Here is a 19,360-nt window from a genome sequence, read left to right as displayed (position 1 = left end):
GCCTTGAGACCTATGGATGAAGGGCAGTATACAAACTGAATAAATAATAATAACTACGCCCTCTCCACAAATGATGTCCCAAGCTGTATTATGCATTTCTACAACTGCCACCCAGAACAGTCAAGCTGTATCTGATGGGGGAAAAGGAGGTTGCAGCTCTACCGATAGTAAGTTGTACCAAGATGTAGATGGGGGGGGGGATGGTTACATATATTACCTTAAGGACAGGTGCCTTTTCTTCACAAATGAGCACCCGAATATCAGGATTTCGTAGATCTGTACAGTATATCTTTCTGTCTCTTCCACCTGAATATACGTGAGTGAAGGCTTCATTGACTTGAAGTGCCCATACACCCTCATCATGGACTCTGTATGTAGCTATACATCTCTGCTGACCAAGGGACCAGAGTCTGATAGTCCCATCAGAGCTGCCAGAAAGACACTGTAACAAGAATGGTTGTTCAATTTAAAACAATTACATATCCAATAAACAGTGAGTAAATGTTTAGCTCTCTAAAGTCAACATGCAAGTCCAGTTTTCCTTCCGTTCAATCTGTTTTCCCTATAGAATGTTACAGTTTCATTTTACAACAGAAATAACGCACACAAAAAACTTATCCATGCCAAACAATTCTTTTTTTACCCCCACCCCCCACCCCATTTTAGCTTGTTGGTTCTAGCAAAGTATTTAATTACAGTTGTTGTTTGCTCAAATATGAAACAAAAATGCATTGTGTTTGTTTCAACACATTTCTTATTAAGAACTCACAAGCCGATCTTGCGGAATAAGCAATGCAAAGGGCTGAGAGGATATTATTGCAACACAGAGAGAAATCTTCCCCGTACAGCTAGTAGCCTTCATAGTAATATGATATCAAATGCATACCTGTGTGCCATCTCTGTTCAATAGCAAAGCTTTAACATTGTCTGTGTGCCCCTTGAGTTTCATAAGCTTTGCACAGGTTCTTGGATCCCAGACCCTTAATACCTGTTGAGGGGGGGAAACTCTGATATATTACAATGGTATTGTGATCCAAACTCATTTCCTAATTTTTAAAGGGCCTTCAAACTAAAGCCGATTCAATTTAGGTTTCTTGAACAGGCACCAGACTCTTTGACTCTTTTAGAAAGTACAGTGGTACCTCTGGTTGCAAACGGGATCCGTTCCGGAGCCCCGTTCGCAACCTGAAAGGAACGCAACCCGGGTCACAATTCGCCGCTTCTGTGCATGATGTCATTTTGCGCGTCTGCGCATGCGCAAGTGGCGAAACCCGGAAGTAACCCTTTCCGGTACTTCCGGGTCGCCGCGGGACGCAACCTGAAAAAACGTATCCGGAAGCAAACGTAACAAGAGGTATGACTGTACAACAACGGCAGGCTCCCCACCACCCGAAATAATAGCCTCATGATTCCCAATGCCTGGGAGGTAGGGGAGAGAAAGAATAGTTGGGTTCTGCTAAATGGCCTCCTACTGTGACAGAAGTGGAGAACCTCAGGCCTGGGGACAGAATGTGGGGCTCTCAATATGCCACACCACCACGGGTCCAGCTCCATGCCCTACTCAATTGCTTTTGCCTTGCTTGAAAACCAACTATGATGATGCCTCCTGCTTGCCTAGATGGAGAGATGGGTGGGCAGGTGTAGAAACTTCTGACAAGTGTGCCTGGAATGTAGCATAATGTCCATAGGTAAGAGTTTCACATCCAATGATCTGCACGCCTTGGCCTCACCCAAAACTGGCATGAGGCCCCCAGAAGCTCTCCCGCAATGGAATGGAATCCTATAGCCGAAAAAGGTTTCTTATCCTTAACTGGAGGCAGCAGGGGTCAGCAAGATGTCATCCTCAATAGTTTCTAAACGACTACTATTCTGTGGGTATTTATGTGCATGTACATGTACAACGTTGGCATCCGTCTGTTTCGAGAGACAGTAAGTGCTCTTCCGGCAATGAAGTCAAACCGCTGCGTTAGCAGCACTGAAGTGACCTTCCCAGGGGGCAAGCCTGGGCAGCGTGCATGGAGGTCCTGGGCTGCCCAGATGACAAGACCCTCCTCTTGGCCTGGCTGATGTGGTCCAAAGGAAAGCAGAGCACTACATTTGGCACAAGATTGGCTGCAGGAATTGCCAGAAGGTGTACAAGGTGCGTCCCACCATCTTAGGGACTCTGTTCTGGATTTGAGTAGAATTTACTCCTTAGCCTTTTCTTCTCCCAAAGATATCCACAGACGTATTTGGGGGGGGGGGGGGTGTAGGGATAACAATTGTACAGTAACTACTAAACTCCCCTCAGCCTATTACAGTGGTGCCTCGCAAGACGAAATTAATTCGTTCCGCAAGTTTTTTCTTCTTGCGAGTTTTTTGTCTTGCGAAGCACGGTTTCCCATAGGAATGCACTGAAAATCAATCAATGTGTTCCTATGGAAACCGCCTTCAGACCAGGTCGGGGGACAGTCTGTCCCCCGACCTCTTCTGAAGGCTGGGGGGGGGGGACAACAAGGGCTTTTCTTCCCACCGCCAGCCTTCAGAAGGCTGTTCTGAAGGCTGGCGGTGGGAAGAAAAGCCCTTCTCCCCACCTCCCGCCCCGCAAGCTCCGGGGACAGGAGCGCTTTGCTGCCGACCGCCAGCATTTTAAAAGCCCCCGCTGTCCCGGGGCGATTTTAAAATGCTGGCGGGTGGCAGCGAAGCCTCCACTGTCCCGGGGTGATTTTAAAATGCTGGCGGGCGGCAGCGAAGGCTTCGCTGCCGCCCGCCAGCATTTTAAGATTGCCCGGGACAGCGGAGAAGTCTCCGCTGTCCCGGGAAGGCAGGCGGGGGGGAGCAAAGACTTTTGCCCCCCGCCGGCATTTTAAAAGAGGTCCCCGGAGATTTCCCTATGGGCTTTCTTCTTGCGAAGCAAGCCCATAGGGAAATTCGTCTTGCGGAACGACTCAAAAACGGAAAACTTTCGTCTTGTGAGTTTTTCGTTTTGCGAGGCATTCGTCTTGCGAGGCACCACTGTATATTGGAGGAATGCTTTCAGAAGGAAGAGGACCAAGTGCAGGCACTTCAGCACCAGCATATGGGATGAACTTCTCCAGCAGCTTAGTGGGATAAGGCTGTATTATAAACCCTCCAGCTCCAATAAGTATTCTGTTGGATTAGACAAAATGTTTGCCTAACAACATCAAGTGCAGTCTTCCCAGAGTATGGGAATGTTTAATAAAATAATTGTTCAGGACAGATATTCCTGTTCAGACACTGGAACACTGAAAGATTTGAAATTTATATAGAAGTTGTGTGCAATCTTTTCACCAAGCCAGTGTGTCTGTGTCTTGCTTACCTTTTCAGTGGACCCTGATACAATTACTGTTCCCATCTGATTCATGGCAAGACTGTAGATAGAATCTTTGTTCCCACTGAGGGAAGAAGCTATTGAAAACAAATCAAACATCATATTGGATGAATATTTCAGACCAAGAAAGAGCAAGAACTTGGAGTAACCAATTTAAGTAGTGTTTGGCATTAAGAATTTACATTTTGCTGCCAAAACACATTTTTCAGCCCATCATTTCCTCTCTTTATAATGGTCACACTATACTTTGAAATGCTCTATTGGGCTGCTGTTAGAGCAGTGCAATACCCTCTGCAATGTGTTTTCACCATACTGCAGAAGCAAAGTATATTAAGGGCTGTAATTAACATTTTAAAAAGTCAATTCTCATCACACATGGCAAGATAGCTGAGAGCTACAAGTGTGTACCTTTAGCCCAGTGGGAACACTAAGATCCCAACAGAGAACTTGATTTTCTCCCATATAAGTAAATGGCTGACAGACACTACGACACACTGAAACAAGTGAATTTGACATAGTTACAAACTTCCCCACGTCACCCACTCTCAGGTGGCCTGGCATCTACTCAAACAGAAGCCCATGAAGACTATGTGCTTCTACAGCCAGAACCATTGTAGGCAACTTCTGTCCAGGTTCCAGGAATATATGGGTCCAGCTAGTGTCCCTGTCATTAATGGAAACACTGACTTGCATTTTATTTACTTCCTTCTATTTATATCTCATCTTTCTTGCATTATGGGACCCAGGGTGGAAAACATGCCATTCCTAGCAGTCACCCATCTAGGTACTGACCAGACCCACTTAGCTTTGCCTTACATGTCTTCGGACCATATCCTTTTATATCACTTAACTGATATTGTTAAGTTTAAAAACTGACCTTTGAACGCTGACTGGAGTCATTTCTAACTGCCTGTTAAGGCTTATCAATTTTGTTTCAGCGGTGAACTATTGCTCCAGAAAGTTGTGGGGTTACAAAATACCTCCCCCCCCCCATGGCAGTAAAAAATGGTTTGCACAGATCAGCATAAGCTTAAATCCTCTGGGTACTTACTCGTGACAGTGTTATTTGAGGCAGTCAGTGCTGTTAGCGTATTTACATCCCAGAGGAATATCTGTCTGTCCAGCCCAGCAGATGCCACCAGCTCTTTATCTTTTGCATACGCCAAGGCTTTCACATAATCCTAAAATAAGTAAATGGATATGACAAAAAGGCACTTTAGAACACTGGCACTACTGATTTGACAATCGCAGTGATTACCGTATTTCCCCCTCTATAAGACGCCCCCTATTTTGGGGGACTCAGATTTAAGAAAATGGCCTCGGCACTATCTGTGTATAAGATGCCCCCTAATTTTTGTCATTATTAGGGGGAAAACCTAGTGTTATACACGGAGAAATACAGTACTTATTATTTATGGCATTTCTATGCTTCCTGTTACCTTGTGGGTCCTTAGTGTTGACATGCAAAATCCCTTATGTGCATTCCATACTTTAACAGTAGTATCGGATGAAGCAGATATCACTACGAAGGAAAAAAAGTTACAACAGGTTATGTTTCTGTGGGAAGTAGCAAAGGGAATCTGTCCATCCTTCAAGAACTAGAATTTCCATTTACTTGCAAGTAGCTCATATGAAATGATACAAGAGCTGGTATATTCACAGCTCTGGAACTCCCTCTGATGGGACCCACAAGACCACCTCCCGTCATAGCACCTGGTGCCAGCTAAACACGTGCCAGGCATTTTCCTACTGATTTTTAATTAATTTCCTATGATATTTCTGCCATTTCATCATTAATGTTTTACTTTGCTATATCTGTGATAAGCAGCTTTTGGAAACTACAGTACTTCAAGTTCTTTTGTAAAGCAGGAGACTATAAACCTACTAAGGTACTTCACAAGGTTGTTGTAAGATTGCTAAGACAGTGCATGTCTTTGAAAAACACCATATAAATTAGGATTTACCAATATACATGTAACTCAAAAGAATCATCTAGTGTTTTAAAAGGCACTTACACGTTTTTCCATTGCAGCAGAGTACAATATCATTCACCCAGTCTGTATGATGTTCCATAGATGCTATATAAGGGTCTTGCTGGAATAAAAAAAACCATTGTGAGTCCTTGCTCCTGTTTCATGGGGCCATTTTTGCTGTGTTCAGAGCAATTTTTATTTTAAATTTAAAATACAAAAAAGCAGCAATTAAACACTAAATCAAATCATGAACCATAACTTTGATCCCAAGATTACTAGATTAAGGAAAATAATTAATATGATCTAGCATCACCACCAGATTTCAGTTGCAGAAGTGGGAGGGGAGAGAGAAATCACTCAAATTTGACAAATTTGCTTTCAAACATTTCATTTTCTCTTGCTCAGGCATAGAAAAATAGCTTGTATGTTATTACTGTATCCCAGATTCTTAAACAAAAAACAAAATCATTCTGACAGGGTGGGGGTGGTCAGAGCAATTATTTTAACAGCATAATTGAGTTAGTGAATCTCACTCAGGATGCTCAAGAAAGAAGCCAGAATTTAGCTCTCAACAAACCACTCTAATTATTTTTAAAAGCTATGCGCTAAAACTCCAGGGAATGAGAACACCTTTTGGATTTGAAGGAAACTGCTCTTTTCAGTATTAGCCAGCATCACCTCCCCAAGTCCTCTGGTCTCTTCACTTTCTGGATGGGACTGGACTAACTCACTATTAGCCAGGTACCAGGAGCTTGGTAAGACCACAGCAGATGACAGGAAAATAAGGAGTGAGGCAATGGGTCACTCAACCAGTTTCAGAAATAGGGCAGCAATAGTGGAAACATGTCAATGTACCTGTACTTTGAGAATTTTAGTTGCAAGCCACTTTGGGAGCCAAAATTGGTTGAAAGGGGGTATATAAATACAAACAAGAGAATTTCGTTTTACACCAAATTAGGCAAATGTTATTGTGACTGTGCTTTCTTGTCTAAAAAAAATGAAGATGCTAATGTACGTGGTAAGAATGATTTGCAGTGTCTGAGTGGCTTTTAACGATGTAAGATACTCTTGATTGGCTGCATTTAACATTCTAAGCCCATCTTTTAAAGCAAAGCTTCTGTGTTTGGTTTACCTTGTGCTGGTTGACGCTCCATATCCTGATGATGGAGTCTCGGCCTGCTGTAAAAAGTCTGTTTAGCGCTGGGTCCAGCTGCAGTGCATTCACCCCATTTCGATTGTACTTCTCCACCTCATCTCTAATTACATAGGAGACCTAAGATGTGTTGACAGAAATCCAATTAAATCATTAAGAAGCCTCAGATAGAAGTATTTTGTTTTGCCCACTCATTTTCAACACAACTTTCCATTAATTTAAAAAATCATCATCAGGAACACATCAACATCCAATGCACCGTACACAAACAACTAAGATATTAGAGAAACAGGAGACAGAGAGAGAGAGAGAGAGCGCCTTTGCCCCAAGTCCATTAAATAATGCTGGAAGAGGGAGGAAAGATTACTCCTCATCTTTCTATTATTTATGGAAATGACATAATGGAGCAAGAAAAAATGCATGTGCAGTTGACAACAGCGAACACATTATATTTACACAGAGTTAGCAAATGTTGACTGGTTTTCCACTACTATATGATCACACTGCTCAGCTCTTCAGAGTGGGAGAACTGCATACACCAAGGAGGGTGGACTTCAAGCTTGTGGGATCTACCATGTCTTTTCATTAGAATCCAAGGTCCATTAATTTGATCCAGCTGCAAAACAGTGACCTAGCCAAGTGGACATAAGTAAAGAATTAAGGGCCACAATGAGTCCTGGAATTTGCAAGCAGTCCCAGAACTAAGCTCCCAAATCCTTTCACAAAAATATCCACACCTGGTTTCCTGTGAAGCTTTCTTTTTCAGCAATCTATCTTAGCAGTGGTTTTCAACCAGTGTGCCATGGCACTTGGATGATAGTCAGGGGTGCCAAGGGCACCACTGGCCTCTGTCCCTCTTTCCTGCCCTCCCTCCTCTGATGCTCTCTCTGCCTCCCAAAGGCTTGCAGAGCTGTTTGTTGCAGCAGCCCTGGCTACAAGCTCCTCAGGCGAATGGTGCCTCTGGGGCTGGTCAGGGGGTGCTTCCCAGATCCCTGTATGGCAGTGTAAGGAAGCACCTCTCTTTGGGGCAGAGGGAGGCAGTTCAGAGACCAAAGGTGGCAGCTGCAGCTGCCCAGAAGACTCCCAAAGAGAGAAGGCTGAGGAGAAACGCCGCAAGGGTGTTTGAAAAAGGGTGAGAGGCTGCCAGAATGTAGTTGGTCAAGGGAGCCATGGACTCAAAAAAGTTGAAAACCTTTGGCTTAGGGAGATTTTTTTCTGTTGTTGCTAGAGTTAGACAAACCAGTAGATGCTGATCTACCTTATTGTCACCCTTGGCGTACAACAACAGTGATAATTAGACTAAGACACACCTTTAGAACAGCTTATAAAAAGCAGGTTGATAGTGGAATCTTATGCACCTTTATTCAGAAGATTCACCCAGTTCAACAGTTCTTACATCCAACTTAAAGCATAGAGGATTACAACTCGGAAGGTTGTAATCCTTCAATGAACCTTCTTCACTGAAGGTATTTAAGCAGAGGTTGGATGGTCATCTGTCATGGATACTTTAGTTGAGATTCCTGCATTGCAAGAGATTGCATTAGATGACACTTAGGGTCCCTTCCATCTTTGCAATTCTATGAGTCTGTGACAATTCCACTCACAAAATCTAGCTCATTGTTTTCCACAAGAAACTAAGCATCCATGTCAGGTCTACAACTTGAATGCTAAATGTACTACTTACAAATATTAGGAATAATCAACCCCCAAAATTGAGTCAAGAACACTAATTTCAGCCCAATGACAGAATGATTTCAAGCATCAAAAGATGCTTGTGTGTGTGTTTTCCCCTCTGGAAAACTGTATGATTTATGACTTTCATGCAGTAAAAACAGCTTACCTCTGCAGGAGTTAGATTTCAAAGGATGATTTGGCATTTTGCAAGCAGATGGTACTGATACATATAATGCGTCGTTCACACAAAGTTGTACACTAAGTTTTGCAATTCATATGCCTGAAGTATTCCATACCAGTATATAAAACAGATTACAGTGGTACCTCGGGTTAAGAACTTAATTCGTTCTGGAGGTCCGTTCTCAACCTGAAACTGTTCTTAACCTGAGGTACCACTTTACCTAATGGGGCCTCCCGCCGCCGCGCGATTTCTGTTCTCATCCTGAAGCAAAGTTTCTGGGTTAGCAGAGTCTGTAACCTGAAGCGTCTGTAACCCGAGGTACCACTGTATTGTTATCCAGGATTAAGAATTACAAACTCTACTCCTTTCAGCTTTGAGAACAAGCAATAAAAAATATGCTATGCATCAGAATCTTGATGAGTGCCTCTCAGTTCAACTTTCATGGAAGCAAAGCCACACAGGGGGATGAGAACCAGGGGACAGAAGGGCTCACTAGCACAGTGATATTCTCAAATAGAAAACTGCATCTAGGTTCTATGTTGCATAGGTCAACAAGAAGTATGGCTCATGAGCGTTTTTTGCTTGGGGCTCAGACAGGTTAGTGAACAATCCCCAACGAGAATATTATCTGTTACTAGAATCCATCTACCCAAATGTTGCCCAGAGCTGTATGCAAGGATCAAGAAGAACAGACATTTATGCACATTCATCAAGATTGTGTTAATTGAAATGTCTAACCACAGAAAGACAGACATTTGGCTGGGTTTTAACAACCAATTGTTAGCTAAGGCCTCCTACAGCATGGTCTGGAGGCACACGAGGCAGCTACCTTGCCCAAGCAAAGATAGGGTGGATCTGATTGACACCTGGATGGAAGACCATGTAGGAATCCCATGAATGCTACTTTGAGTTCCATGACTGAAGAAAGGTGGGCTATACATTGGGGCCAGTTCACTAAAGCCTTTTCAGTTATCCAGTAGGCAGTTTAATTCAACAAATGATATTAATCCTAGCCCACCATTTGCAGTTAACCATTGTTGTTAAGAAGCCACACAGAAAATACCAATATTATAAAGGGCACTTCACCACCCACAAAGACAAAGGGACCCCTGACCATTAGGTCCAGTCGTGACCGACTGGGGTTGCGGCGCTCATCTTGCTTTATTGGCCAAGGGAGCCGGCGTACAGCTTCCGGGTCATGGGGCCAGCATGACTAAGCCGCTTCTGGAGAACCAGAGCAGGGCAAGGAAACGCCGGTTACCTTCCCGCCAGAGCGGTACCTATTTATCTACTTGCACTTTGTTGTTTTTTTAAAAAATAATTTTTATTAACAGGCCAATCACATCACATTATCCAAATCACATTAGTTCCAAATTATACAGCCGAATTTAAAATTTTGTTGGGGGTACCCATACATCAAGCTCCGGACGAGTCCAAACATCACTTATATTGCTGCATTAATTAAACAGTTCTATCCAGTTCAACCCAGATAGTCCTTTATTACTTTCTTCATCTTCTTGTTGTTATCGTATATTCCTTTCTTTGCGATCTCTGATAATTTTCACAAGCAGATTGGAAACAGACATGCTCTGTGTGGGTTTTGTACTCTCCAAAGATCATATCGCTCAGGGACAGCCGCTGTTCCTCGCTTCCATTAAAATAAAATAAAATCTTCGATCTGTCCTTTACTTTTCTCAGACTTGCCCAGTATATCAGGAGGCTCTGTCAGGTCAAAATTACATTCCAGCAATCCTTCTCATTCCAATGGTCCTAATTCTCCTCCCCCTGTCCTTTCTCCGGCAAGCCTGTCTTGGCGAGACGCCATTTTTTGACTGCGTCATAGAATTTTCCTCCGTTCTCATTGTTTACCGATCCTTTCTTTAGCTATATTCCATCCCACACAGTTCTTAACTTCCTGCTTGTGATTAGTAAAACGCAACAATCTTGTTTCTTTCTGGGGTGAAGGGTTATTAATATCACATAGTACAAGAAAAAAGGTTTTTTCCTCCACCCCCCCTTCATTCCAAACATACAGTCTCTTAATGGTGATTCATTAGAAGATTTACTTATCCGTCCTTCACTCCCGGTCACAGAGATCCATTAATCAGCAGTCTTATCTCTCGAGCGTTACTTGATGTATGTGCTTCAGCTTCATTCCAATCGTATGTTTCCAATTATAATTCCGAGCTGAAGCTAACCAGCATGCGCTGATTGGAATCGGCGTCAGGAAGAGCTGACCGCATCGAGGGCTCATGCCAAGTGACCGGCACCCCCAGACCTCGGATCTGGGGGTGCATTGTGGACACAGCTGGCAAGGCAGCCCCCCCATCTCCTGGGGGGGTAGGAAGACTGCATACGTCCCATAGCAGCCTCTTAATTACCTCGTATGGGTCAGAGAGATGTTATTCTCGGCCATCTTCCAATGCGCCACCTGGTGGCCCCCCTATCTACTTGCACTTTGACATGCTTTTGAACTGCTAGGTTGGCAGGAGCAGGGACTGAGCAACGGGAGCTCACCCCGTCGCAGGGATTTGAACCGCCGACCTTCTGATCGGCAAGTCCTAGGCTCTGTGGTTTAACCCACAGCGCCACCTGCGTCCCACAAGTACTGCTACTTCTGAAAGGAAACAGTTTGGGAATATAAGTAGCAGCAAGAATGACCATGCTATGCAACTGCAACTACAACTACAACACTGGTTCCATCGTGTGGGTACAATGATAATCTCATGCAATTTGAGAGAGGTTGAAGTCTCAACTCAATTGCCTATTTCCCCTCGAATGACTGGGAGATGCCTTCTTCATGGAAGGTCATGTGTACTGCAGCAGCGAAGGAAAACCTGCTCCCATCAGCCTATTTTCTACTGTACTTTGTTTGCTTCTATTTGTATTTTAAATTGTTGTTAACCACTCTGAGATAACTTATAATGATATGGATTGTTTAATTTCCCTCTCTCTTTGCCACCTAAAAATATGGGAGAAAGGGGGTGGCAGAAAGAGGAAAAAATGAATGCCACAACCTCTATGAGCTCCACCCTGACCAGCATGCAGCCTTTGACAGATTAGTTACTTTTGAAGCAATATGGTATGGCACATGAAAGTCTCCTCACCCCTGCTCTCTAGGTTTACCTGAAGCTGAGAAACTTCAAAACAAAAAGGATCATGGGGCATTAGGCAGGTCTTCATAAGCATCTGTTTGCTTTAATCACAACATTTGGAGTAGTTGAAGATATGTGCCCTTTTGGTCTATATGCTACCATTATTTAATTCCTATTTTATTACTACATTTATTTTCCACCTTTCCTCCAAGGAGCTCAAGGTGACGTAGATGCTTCCCCCCCCCCCGCCCCAATTCTATTTTCACAATATCCTTGTGACAGGTTAGGCTGAGAGAGGGTGACCCAGGCAGCTTTATGGCCAAGCAGGGATTTGAACCTTGTCTTCCAGGTCCTAGTCCAACACTCTAACCACTACACCATATGGGCTCTTATTGAAGGAAATGCAAATGATCTAAATCTTAACCATTTCGCGCAATTTCCAAAATCTAAAATTTGCTGATGGATTTAGCAATTATGTTTTATTACTACTATAATGGTGTATTCCATAATAGGGAAAGAAGCCATTAAGCCCCATTTACTTCAGCGTAAGTGTCTGAGAGTTGCAGCAAATTGCTGCTGCTGAGAATATGCATCAGTAATGTGCAATTTTCTTATTATTGAGACCTTACGTCACCTGCTCATTTAAGGATTATGAGAAAGATATTTTGAATAAATTCCTGTATTATCTAAAGCTTTGATTAGTAATCAGGTCTGCCAGAGTGCTACAAAAAAACGGCTACAGTAAGAGCAAAGGCTCCAAATGCCACACTACTACTTCAATTTCTCTAGCATGTGTAGATGGTTCTGGAGAGAGGCAAGAATTTATCTCATTTGTGCTGTGGTATAGACAAGGAAGGAAACAGTAGGAATATCTCCTGCAATTTCTCATAGGAATGCAAACTTTGACAACAAAATGCAAGAAGAAAAGAAATTTTAAAGAATTTCACTATGTTGTTTAAAAATATTAATAAAAAATATGTTAAGTACTTCAAAAGCAGAATACAGTCCAAAGTGTGTCCACAGCTGGTTAAAGACAACAAAGCAGCTAAAGATCTGCTAAAGTAGAAGGAGGAGATTGCAGAGAAGCCAAATGATTTGCATCTGTATTCACAGCTGAATATATAGGGCAGATACCTATGCCTGATTTGACATTCTTAGAGAGTTTAAAGAACTGGGATGAATTGAAGTGACAATTATTAAACTCTAGGCTTTATCAACAAATAAAAAAGTAAGATATCATTGAGTTCATCTGAGAGTTCTTAAAGAGCTGAAATGTAAAACTGCTGATCTTTTAACAAAAATATGCAACCTGTCCCTAAGATGGCTTCAGTGCCTGATCACTGGAGAATGGCTAACATAGCTACTTTTAAAGCTGTTTTTATATATGCTGTAAGACGCCCAGAGTGGCTGGGGCAACCCAGCCAGATGGGCGGAGTAGTAATATTTATTATTATTATTATTATTATTATTATTATTATTATTAACCACACTTAGCATGGTATGTACAATTCAGGAGCTGAACTTATAGAGGTAGAAACAATGCAGAAAAGTGCAACCAAAATGCTGCAGCAACTCCATTATAATTAATGAATGTACTACTTATATGCCAAAATGGCTTTGAAGTGGTTTACAACCATCAAATCAATGCATTATTAAAATAGACAGTGCTATTAAAACACCCTTAATTAAAATAAATAATAAAACATTTAGAAACATAATTAAAACATTTAAAAAACAGTTAAAACAATAAATTCACAATTAAATTCAGGGAAATGCTTGGCTAAGCAGGTGCGTTTTCAGGAGCTGGTGGAATGTCAACATTGATGGTGCCTCTTGTAGTTCAGCAGTGTGGGCATTCCACAAACACAATTGTTACCAGTGAAAAAGCCCATCTTTATGTTACCACCAGCCAATGATAATCAGGTCATGGCAAAACTAACTGGGCTCCATTAGATGATCTCCTTATGTGCAACCTCTCATGACTCAGGTTTAATGGAAAAGCAGAGCTGACATCAGTATACTGATGACACCGTGATCCAAACCTCCTGGTGACTGCTCCCAATGGCTTGATATGGATGTTAAAAAGCTTTGGGGGCAGAAGTTAGAATGCTGGGGCGAGTTTTGGATTTAGAAAAAAAGATAAGAGGTTTATAAATAATTCATTCTTCCGTTCCTGTCATAACACTAGAACCAGGATGGCTCAGGACCACAATACCTCAAGGACCGCCTCTTCCCATATGAACCTACCCGGTCCCTGAGATCATCTTCTGAGGGCCTCCTTCATATGCCTCCTCCTCAAGAGGTCCGGAGGGTAGCAACACGAGAACGGGCCTTCTCCGCAGTGGCTCCCAGTCTATGGAATGCTCTCCCCTGGGAAGTTCGCCTGGCACCTTCATTATATGCCTTTAGGCGCCAGGCAAAAATGTTCTTTTTAACCAAGCCTTTGGTTGATCTGATTTACATCCTATGCCCATTTTAAATGTGTGGGGTTTGGGGGGGGGCTATTGGGTTATTGCTTTTGGTTACATTTTATATGTTGCGGTCTTGTGAACCGCCTTGAGAGATCCGGGTATAGAGCGGTGTATAAGTGAATGAATAATAATAACAGAAGCAGAGGTCATCCCATAAAGCTGAATGGGATGGGCAAAGGGAAGTACTTCTTGATATAACACATAGTCATACTATGGAATTTGCTGCTACAATATGTGGTGATGGAAATTAACTTGGACTGCTTTAAAAGGCAAGAGGCAAAGGGACACGTCCTTCTATATCAAGGCATTTCAGTTTCTAAAAAACTCATTGTCATATAGGCAACTGGATTCCATATTGTGATGTCACTGTGTTGTTGGAAGGATGATGGATAACTGAGCCAGTCATGGCCAACTGTTATCAGCTATTGTGCTGCATGGCAGTAAGGATTTGAACCCAGTTCTCCCTGATCCTAGCCTAGCCCATTACCATTACACCACACAGGTCTGCTACATAAACTTTTCAATAAACTGAGCCATAATGAGGAAATAATTGACAGATATGAACAGAGATAAGTTGAGGGTGCCTGTGGAGAACCCCCCCCCAAACTCAAATTGTTAGTTTAGATATGGGATACATTATCATCACAGAAACATTGTTAAAATACCTTTTAACCCCCTTGTGGGGCTTAAAAATCTATTCACACTAAAATTTTATTTTTCCTCTATTCCAAACTCCTAGAATAATAATAATAATAATAATAAATTTTATTTATATCCCGCCCTCCCCAGCCGAAGCCGGGCTCAGGGCGGCTAACAACAATAAAACAGTACAAAAATACAACATAAACAACATTCTAAAATCATTCATTATAAAAATTAATTAATTCAAGCTACTGGCGACCATTGGGCCAGAGCTCTGCGAAGATTGCCGAGGGAGGGAGTCAGGCTGTGCCCTAGCCAAAGGCCTGGTGGAACAGCTCTGTCTTGCAGGCCCTGCGGAAAGATGTCAAGTCCCGCAAGGCCCTGGTCTCTTGTGACAGAGCGTTCCACCAGATCGGAGCCACAGCCGAAAAAGCCCTGGCTCTAGTTGAGGCCAGCCTAACCTCTCTGAGGCCTGGGACCTTCAAGATGTTTTTATTTGAAGACCGTAGGTTTCTCTGTGGGGCATACCAGGAGAGGCGGTCCCGTAGGTACGAGGGTCCTAGGCCGTATAGGGCCGTATAGGGCTAGAATAAAAAGCAACTCAGAAGAGTGGAAAGATAAACCATGGAAACTGATCATTGCCAGCAATTTTTATGTACATAACCACGTTCTTGAGCCTCTTTGTGAAGAACATTCAGAATTCAACAAGCAGAGTTCCCCTTACATGACAAGTCTAGCCAGAGTGGATCAACAAGGCCCACAGCCAACATTAGCCAGTCTGCTTCCATCAGCTACAGAGGTGTCTGGAACCTAGACTATTATCCCCAACACATATACTTAGAAAGCTGCCTAGTAATAATCACATTATTTGTCCATTTAACTTGGTATTGTCCAAACTGATTGGATTTCAGACAGGGGTCTTCCCCAGTCCCACCTGGATATGGTGAGAACTGAACACAGAATCTCTTGCATGCACACCAGATGCTCTACCACTACTGAGTGACAGTCTTTTACCCAAGCTACAACTGAAGCTACATTTCCCCTCTGTGCAGATTTTAATTGTAAGTCATCTCTGAGGAACCAATCTTGGCCAAAAAGTACAGTGAGCACAGACACACACATAAACACTACCCAAAAGGAGATACAGTGGTACCTCGCAAGACGAATGCCTCGCAAGACAAAAAACTCACAAGACGAAAGAGTTTTTTGTTTTTTGAGTTGCTTCGCAAGAAGAATTTCCCTATGGGCTTGCTTCGCAAGACGAAAACGTCTTGCAAGTTTATTTCCTTTTTCTTAAAACCGTTAATGCATTCCTATGGGAAACCGTGCTTCGGAAGACGAAAAATTCGCAAGAAGAAAAAACTCGCAGAACGAATTAATTTCGTCTTGCGAGGCACCACTGTAGTAGACATTAGTGGTAGAATTCCAAACTGTAGCCTCAAACTGCCAGCAGTAAAGATCACACTTTTTCAATGCTCTCACAATTAAAGCACTACCTTCATGTAATGTTTAACTAACATTTAACTTTCACCTCTACTCCAAGGAGCCCTGGGACATGTACATGGTTCTACTCAGCCCCACTTTATGTCACAACAACCCTGTGAGGCAGGTTCGACAGAGACACAGTGACTGACCCAAAGCCACCCAGTGACTTCTATGTCCAAGTAAGGATCTGACCTTGGATCGTCCCAGCACTAGCTACTACAACCACACGGGCCCTAAACCTATTCGCTACGGTGAGTGGAGAAGATGTTTGGACTTTGATGTTTTTAACACCGGGGCCGCAGCTGGCGGAAACCGCGCGCTGAAATACTAACACCCACAGGCAGAGCCCTGGAGCGGTAAAGGCCAAAAGCATCACAATCTCGTTATTTCCGACGCGCGGGACAAGACGATGACCACTTCGCAAAGGGAGTCCCTAAGCAGTTTATTCCGTTCTCTCCCGCCGTTAAAGCGTCAGCAGCTGAGGACGGGGAGGAGAAAGCCAGGGTCTTGCGGCAATTTCTCTAGCTCCCAGAATATCTTTCCCAAGCTGAGGCCGCTCCGCCCTTCATCCCTCCCCCACCCGGCTTCTTCCCGCGCTTCCTCCAACCCGTCCCCTTCCTCATCCCGGCCCCCGCCTTTATCGCCGTTCCTCCCGGCCTTTCTCCCTCCAGCGAGGCCGCGGGGCCCCCGCGCTCTCCTCCTCCGCCCTTCGGCCAAGCCTCCCCCTCCAACCGGCACCGCTTCACTCCCTTCACCTGCACTTTCCGCCGCCCCGCCGTGTTCTGTCGGTGATGAGCCGCCATCTTGCATGTTGACACTCTGTCGTCACGTCCGAGCAGGGGGTGGACAGGGAAAGGAGAGACTGGAGGCGCTCCGGAAGTCCCGCCTCAGGAGGCGCCTGCTCCTGCTGCTACTACTGCTGCAGCCGCACCCCTTTCAAATCTCGGGCAGCGGGGCGAGTCACAGGAGTGGAAGGGACGAAGGACGTTAGTGGAAGGGGCGTGGCTTGCGCGGTTGCCATGGCGGCCGTTATTGTGAGGGATGTCGGCGAACCGGGCGAGGAAGGAGGGGTACTTGGTCTCGCGAGATTTGCGGGGGCTGGTCTAATCAGTAGGGAGAGAAGGTGACAGTTGGGAACGTTGCTCGCGCTGCTCCTTCTCTGCCCCACCCCCACCGAGATGATAAAAGGGCGCGAGGTTCGGCTGTGTGGTACCTCAGTCAGAGCTCGGCTTTCACGGGCATTGTCATGTTTGCCCATATCACATTCCTTTCCACATTGCCCACACGTTATGGTTATTCACCTGTACGTTGTTGGATGCATTGATTTACCTCAGAACCAGCAGGGCGCTGCACGGTTATGTATTTATTTTGGTGTATTAATCGCCCAGCCCCATGCCTCAGGGTGGGCAATACAAGCGCCCCTAACAATAAAGTTAAATTGAACTTATCGAAGTTCCCTCACCTTTTCATTAGTTGAGTACCCAAAGGTCAGCACAAAGACATCATAAAATAACCCCCCAAGATTATTGCCCTTTGCTGACTGTATTGTCAATATTGCAGCAATTATTAAGTCACTTTTTAGAGTGAAAAGGCTGTGTACACATTACTGATTAGAAACACAGCTAGCGCGTTCTTTTTCCTCAGATTAGATTGAAGCTGGTTTGGAGAAGAATGCACTGAAACAGTAGTTCAAAGAAACCACAGGATAGATACAGAATATGGCTAATTGTACACTGCTTCGCAAACCGGCCATGAAAGTGTTCTGGATCCATTTTGCCGACAGTTTAAAATTGGGGCGTGGGGGTAGAAGAACCATGACAATGCAAAATATATAAAATGATCATCCAGCAGCACTTTAAGAGTCATTCCCACCACACTAAATGATGAGCAACACCATAAGAGGCAACGTTAATTAACCAAAAGCCAAAGCAAAAATAGCACTTTAAGAAGGACCACGTCGTTCCCACCACACTAAATGATGAGCAACACCATAAGAGGCAACGTTAATTAACCAAAGGCCAAAGCCTGGCGTCCAAAAACGGACAAATATGGAGCCAGGCATGTCTTCCTGGAAAGAGCATTCAACAAGTGGGGCAGCCACAGAAAATGCCACCTTCCATACATCCCTCAGGTGGGGCATGCAGAGAAGGGCCTCTGATGAAAACTGCAGGGTCAGGGTTTGTTCATGGGGTGGGAGAGGCAGTCCTTGAAATATTGCGGTCCTGTGTATGGTGTATCAAGAAGCAGTATGGTGTATCAAGAGGGACGCAGTCTTGTGGCATCTTAAAGACTAAGGGGTTGCCAACATAATGCCCACAAGGTCCCCTTCCTTCAACAAAGTGCAGCTTATCAGAAGCACTGCGTTGTAGCCAAGACAATTGGTTGCAAGTGTGTGCTTGGTTGTCGGATACCCACAATGGTTTCTCCAATCTGCAAGTGGGCTCCAGAAGATTGCCCACCCCCAGTTACTTTTGGTATAACCTTTCACGAACCTTCCAGATGCAAAGTTGAGGTATTATAAAAGTTAAGGTATTATAATAGGGTGGCTGGGTGGGATTGCAAGAGAGAAATGAAATATGCAAAGTGCAGAGTGATCATTACATTAGTATCAGTGGCCATTCACAAAACAGTTGTTACTGATAACACAGACATTCTGGTATTGGTAAGCTAATTGACACATTCAAAGAATTCAAAGAAAAATATCTTTATGCTGATTCAAGTAATCGGAGGTAGAATTGGATCACTTGGTGAACTGTGATAAGCAGTTTCACACTGCATGCACTTTTTGAGGTTTCTTTGGGAATGGTCACTCACTCCTAAGCGTCCAGGGAGAATGAAATGCAATTTCTGATATTTGTGTAAAGGACTCTCCTGTTTTTGCCATGCAGAATGCAGAAAGGCATTACTAGGTGATTATGGCATATTTCACAATCGAAGAATAGCAGCAGGATAAATCCCTGATTTGGATGACACCATTAGGTCTCTACAGCCACAGCAGGCACTGCAACCTTCTAACAGTTTGACTTCATCCCCAAAGGCGTACTCCTCCATTGTCTCCCAAGACAGATGGATGTCAACAATTAGATCCTGTAACAGTGTTGCCAAGAGATAGGCTGGACACAGCTGAGTAGAAGGAGGTTTTGCATACAATGAATTGCTAATGGCCTCTTGCACCCTACCTCACCCCATTTAATCCTGCATAGAGACCACAAAAAGGGCTTATCTACTGATTTTAAGGCATCTGCTGATCTTACGGCATGGGCAAGAAGGCATAGTTGCACCTTGCTCACTAGAAAGAGAGTTACCCAAGCAAATTACACTGTGGCACAAAAATAGGTTAATCATTAACACCATT

At 43.8% G+C, this 19,360-nt stretch overlaps 2 protein-coding genes across 3 annotated transcripts in view; one reads left to right on the top strand and one right to left on the bottom strand.

Annotated features, from left to right (window-relative positions):
• WDR48 (WD repeat domain 48) overlaps positions 1-19,360 on the bottom strand; it is a 58,154-nt gene that overhangs the window by 15,317 nt on the left and 23,477 nt on the right. Inside the window, exons 1-8 of one of the 2 annotated variants that reach the window (XM_081163633.1) lie at positions 16,761-16,956; positions 6,437-6,577; positions 5,347-5,425; positions 4,771-4,853; positions 4,383-4,512; positions 3,320-3,408; positions 887-988; positions 218-442 (exon numbers count right to left, since the gene is read on the bottom strand). In XM_081163633.1, the coding sequence (XP_081019759.1) occupies positions 218-442; positions 887-988; positions 3,320-3,408; positions 4,383-4,512; positions 4,771-4,853; positions 5,347-5,425; positions 6,437-6,577; positions 16,761-16,808 (897 nt within the window). In that variant the 5' untranslated portion in view covers positions 16,809-16,956. Of the gene's footprint in view, positions 1-217; positions 443-886; positions 989-3,319; positions 3,409-4,382; positions 4,513-4,770; positions 4,854-5,346; positions 5,426-6,436; positions 6,578-16,760; positions 16,957-19,360 lie in introns of those variants that run through there. The other variant, XM_081163634.1, reaches the window with a different exon arrangement.
• Positions 17,148-19,360, top strand: part of LOC308569499 (sodium channel protein type 5 subunit alpha-like) — a 57,335-nt gene continuing 55,122 nt past the window's right edge. Inside the window, exon 1 of the mRNA XM_081163461.1 lies at positions 17,148-18,136. The gene's annotated coding sequence lies outside the window, so the exon portion shown is untranslated. The remainder of the gene's footprint in view (positions 18,137-19,360) is intronic.

The sequence above is a fragment of the Podarcis bocagei genome (assembly GCF_964188305.1).
Source record: "Podarcis bocagei genome assembly, chromosome: 12".
NCBI classification, from domain to species: domain Eukaryota; kingdom Metazoa; phylum Chordata; class Lepidosauria; order Squamata; family Lacertidae; genus Podarcis; species Podarcis bocagei.
Note: the sequence above shows the minus strand (reverse complement) of the source record. Positions and strands in the feature narration are given on the sequence as shown.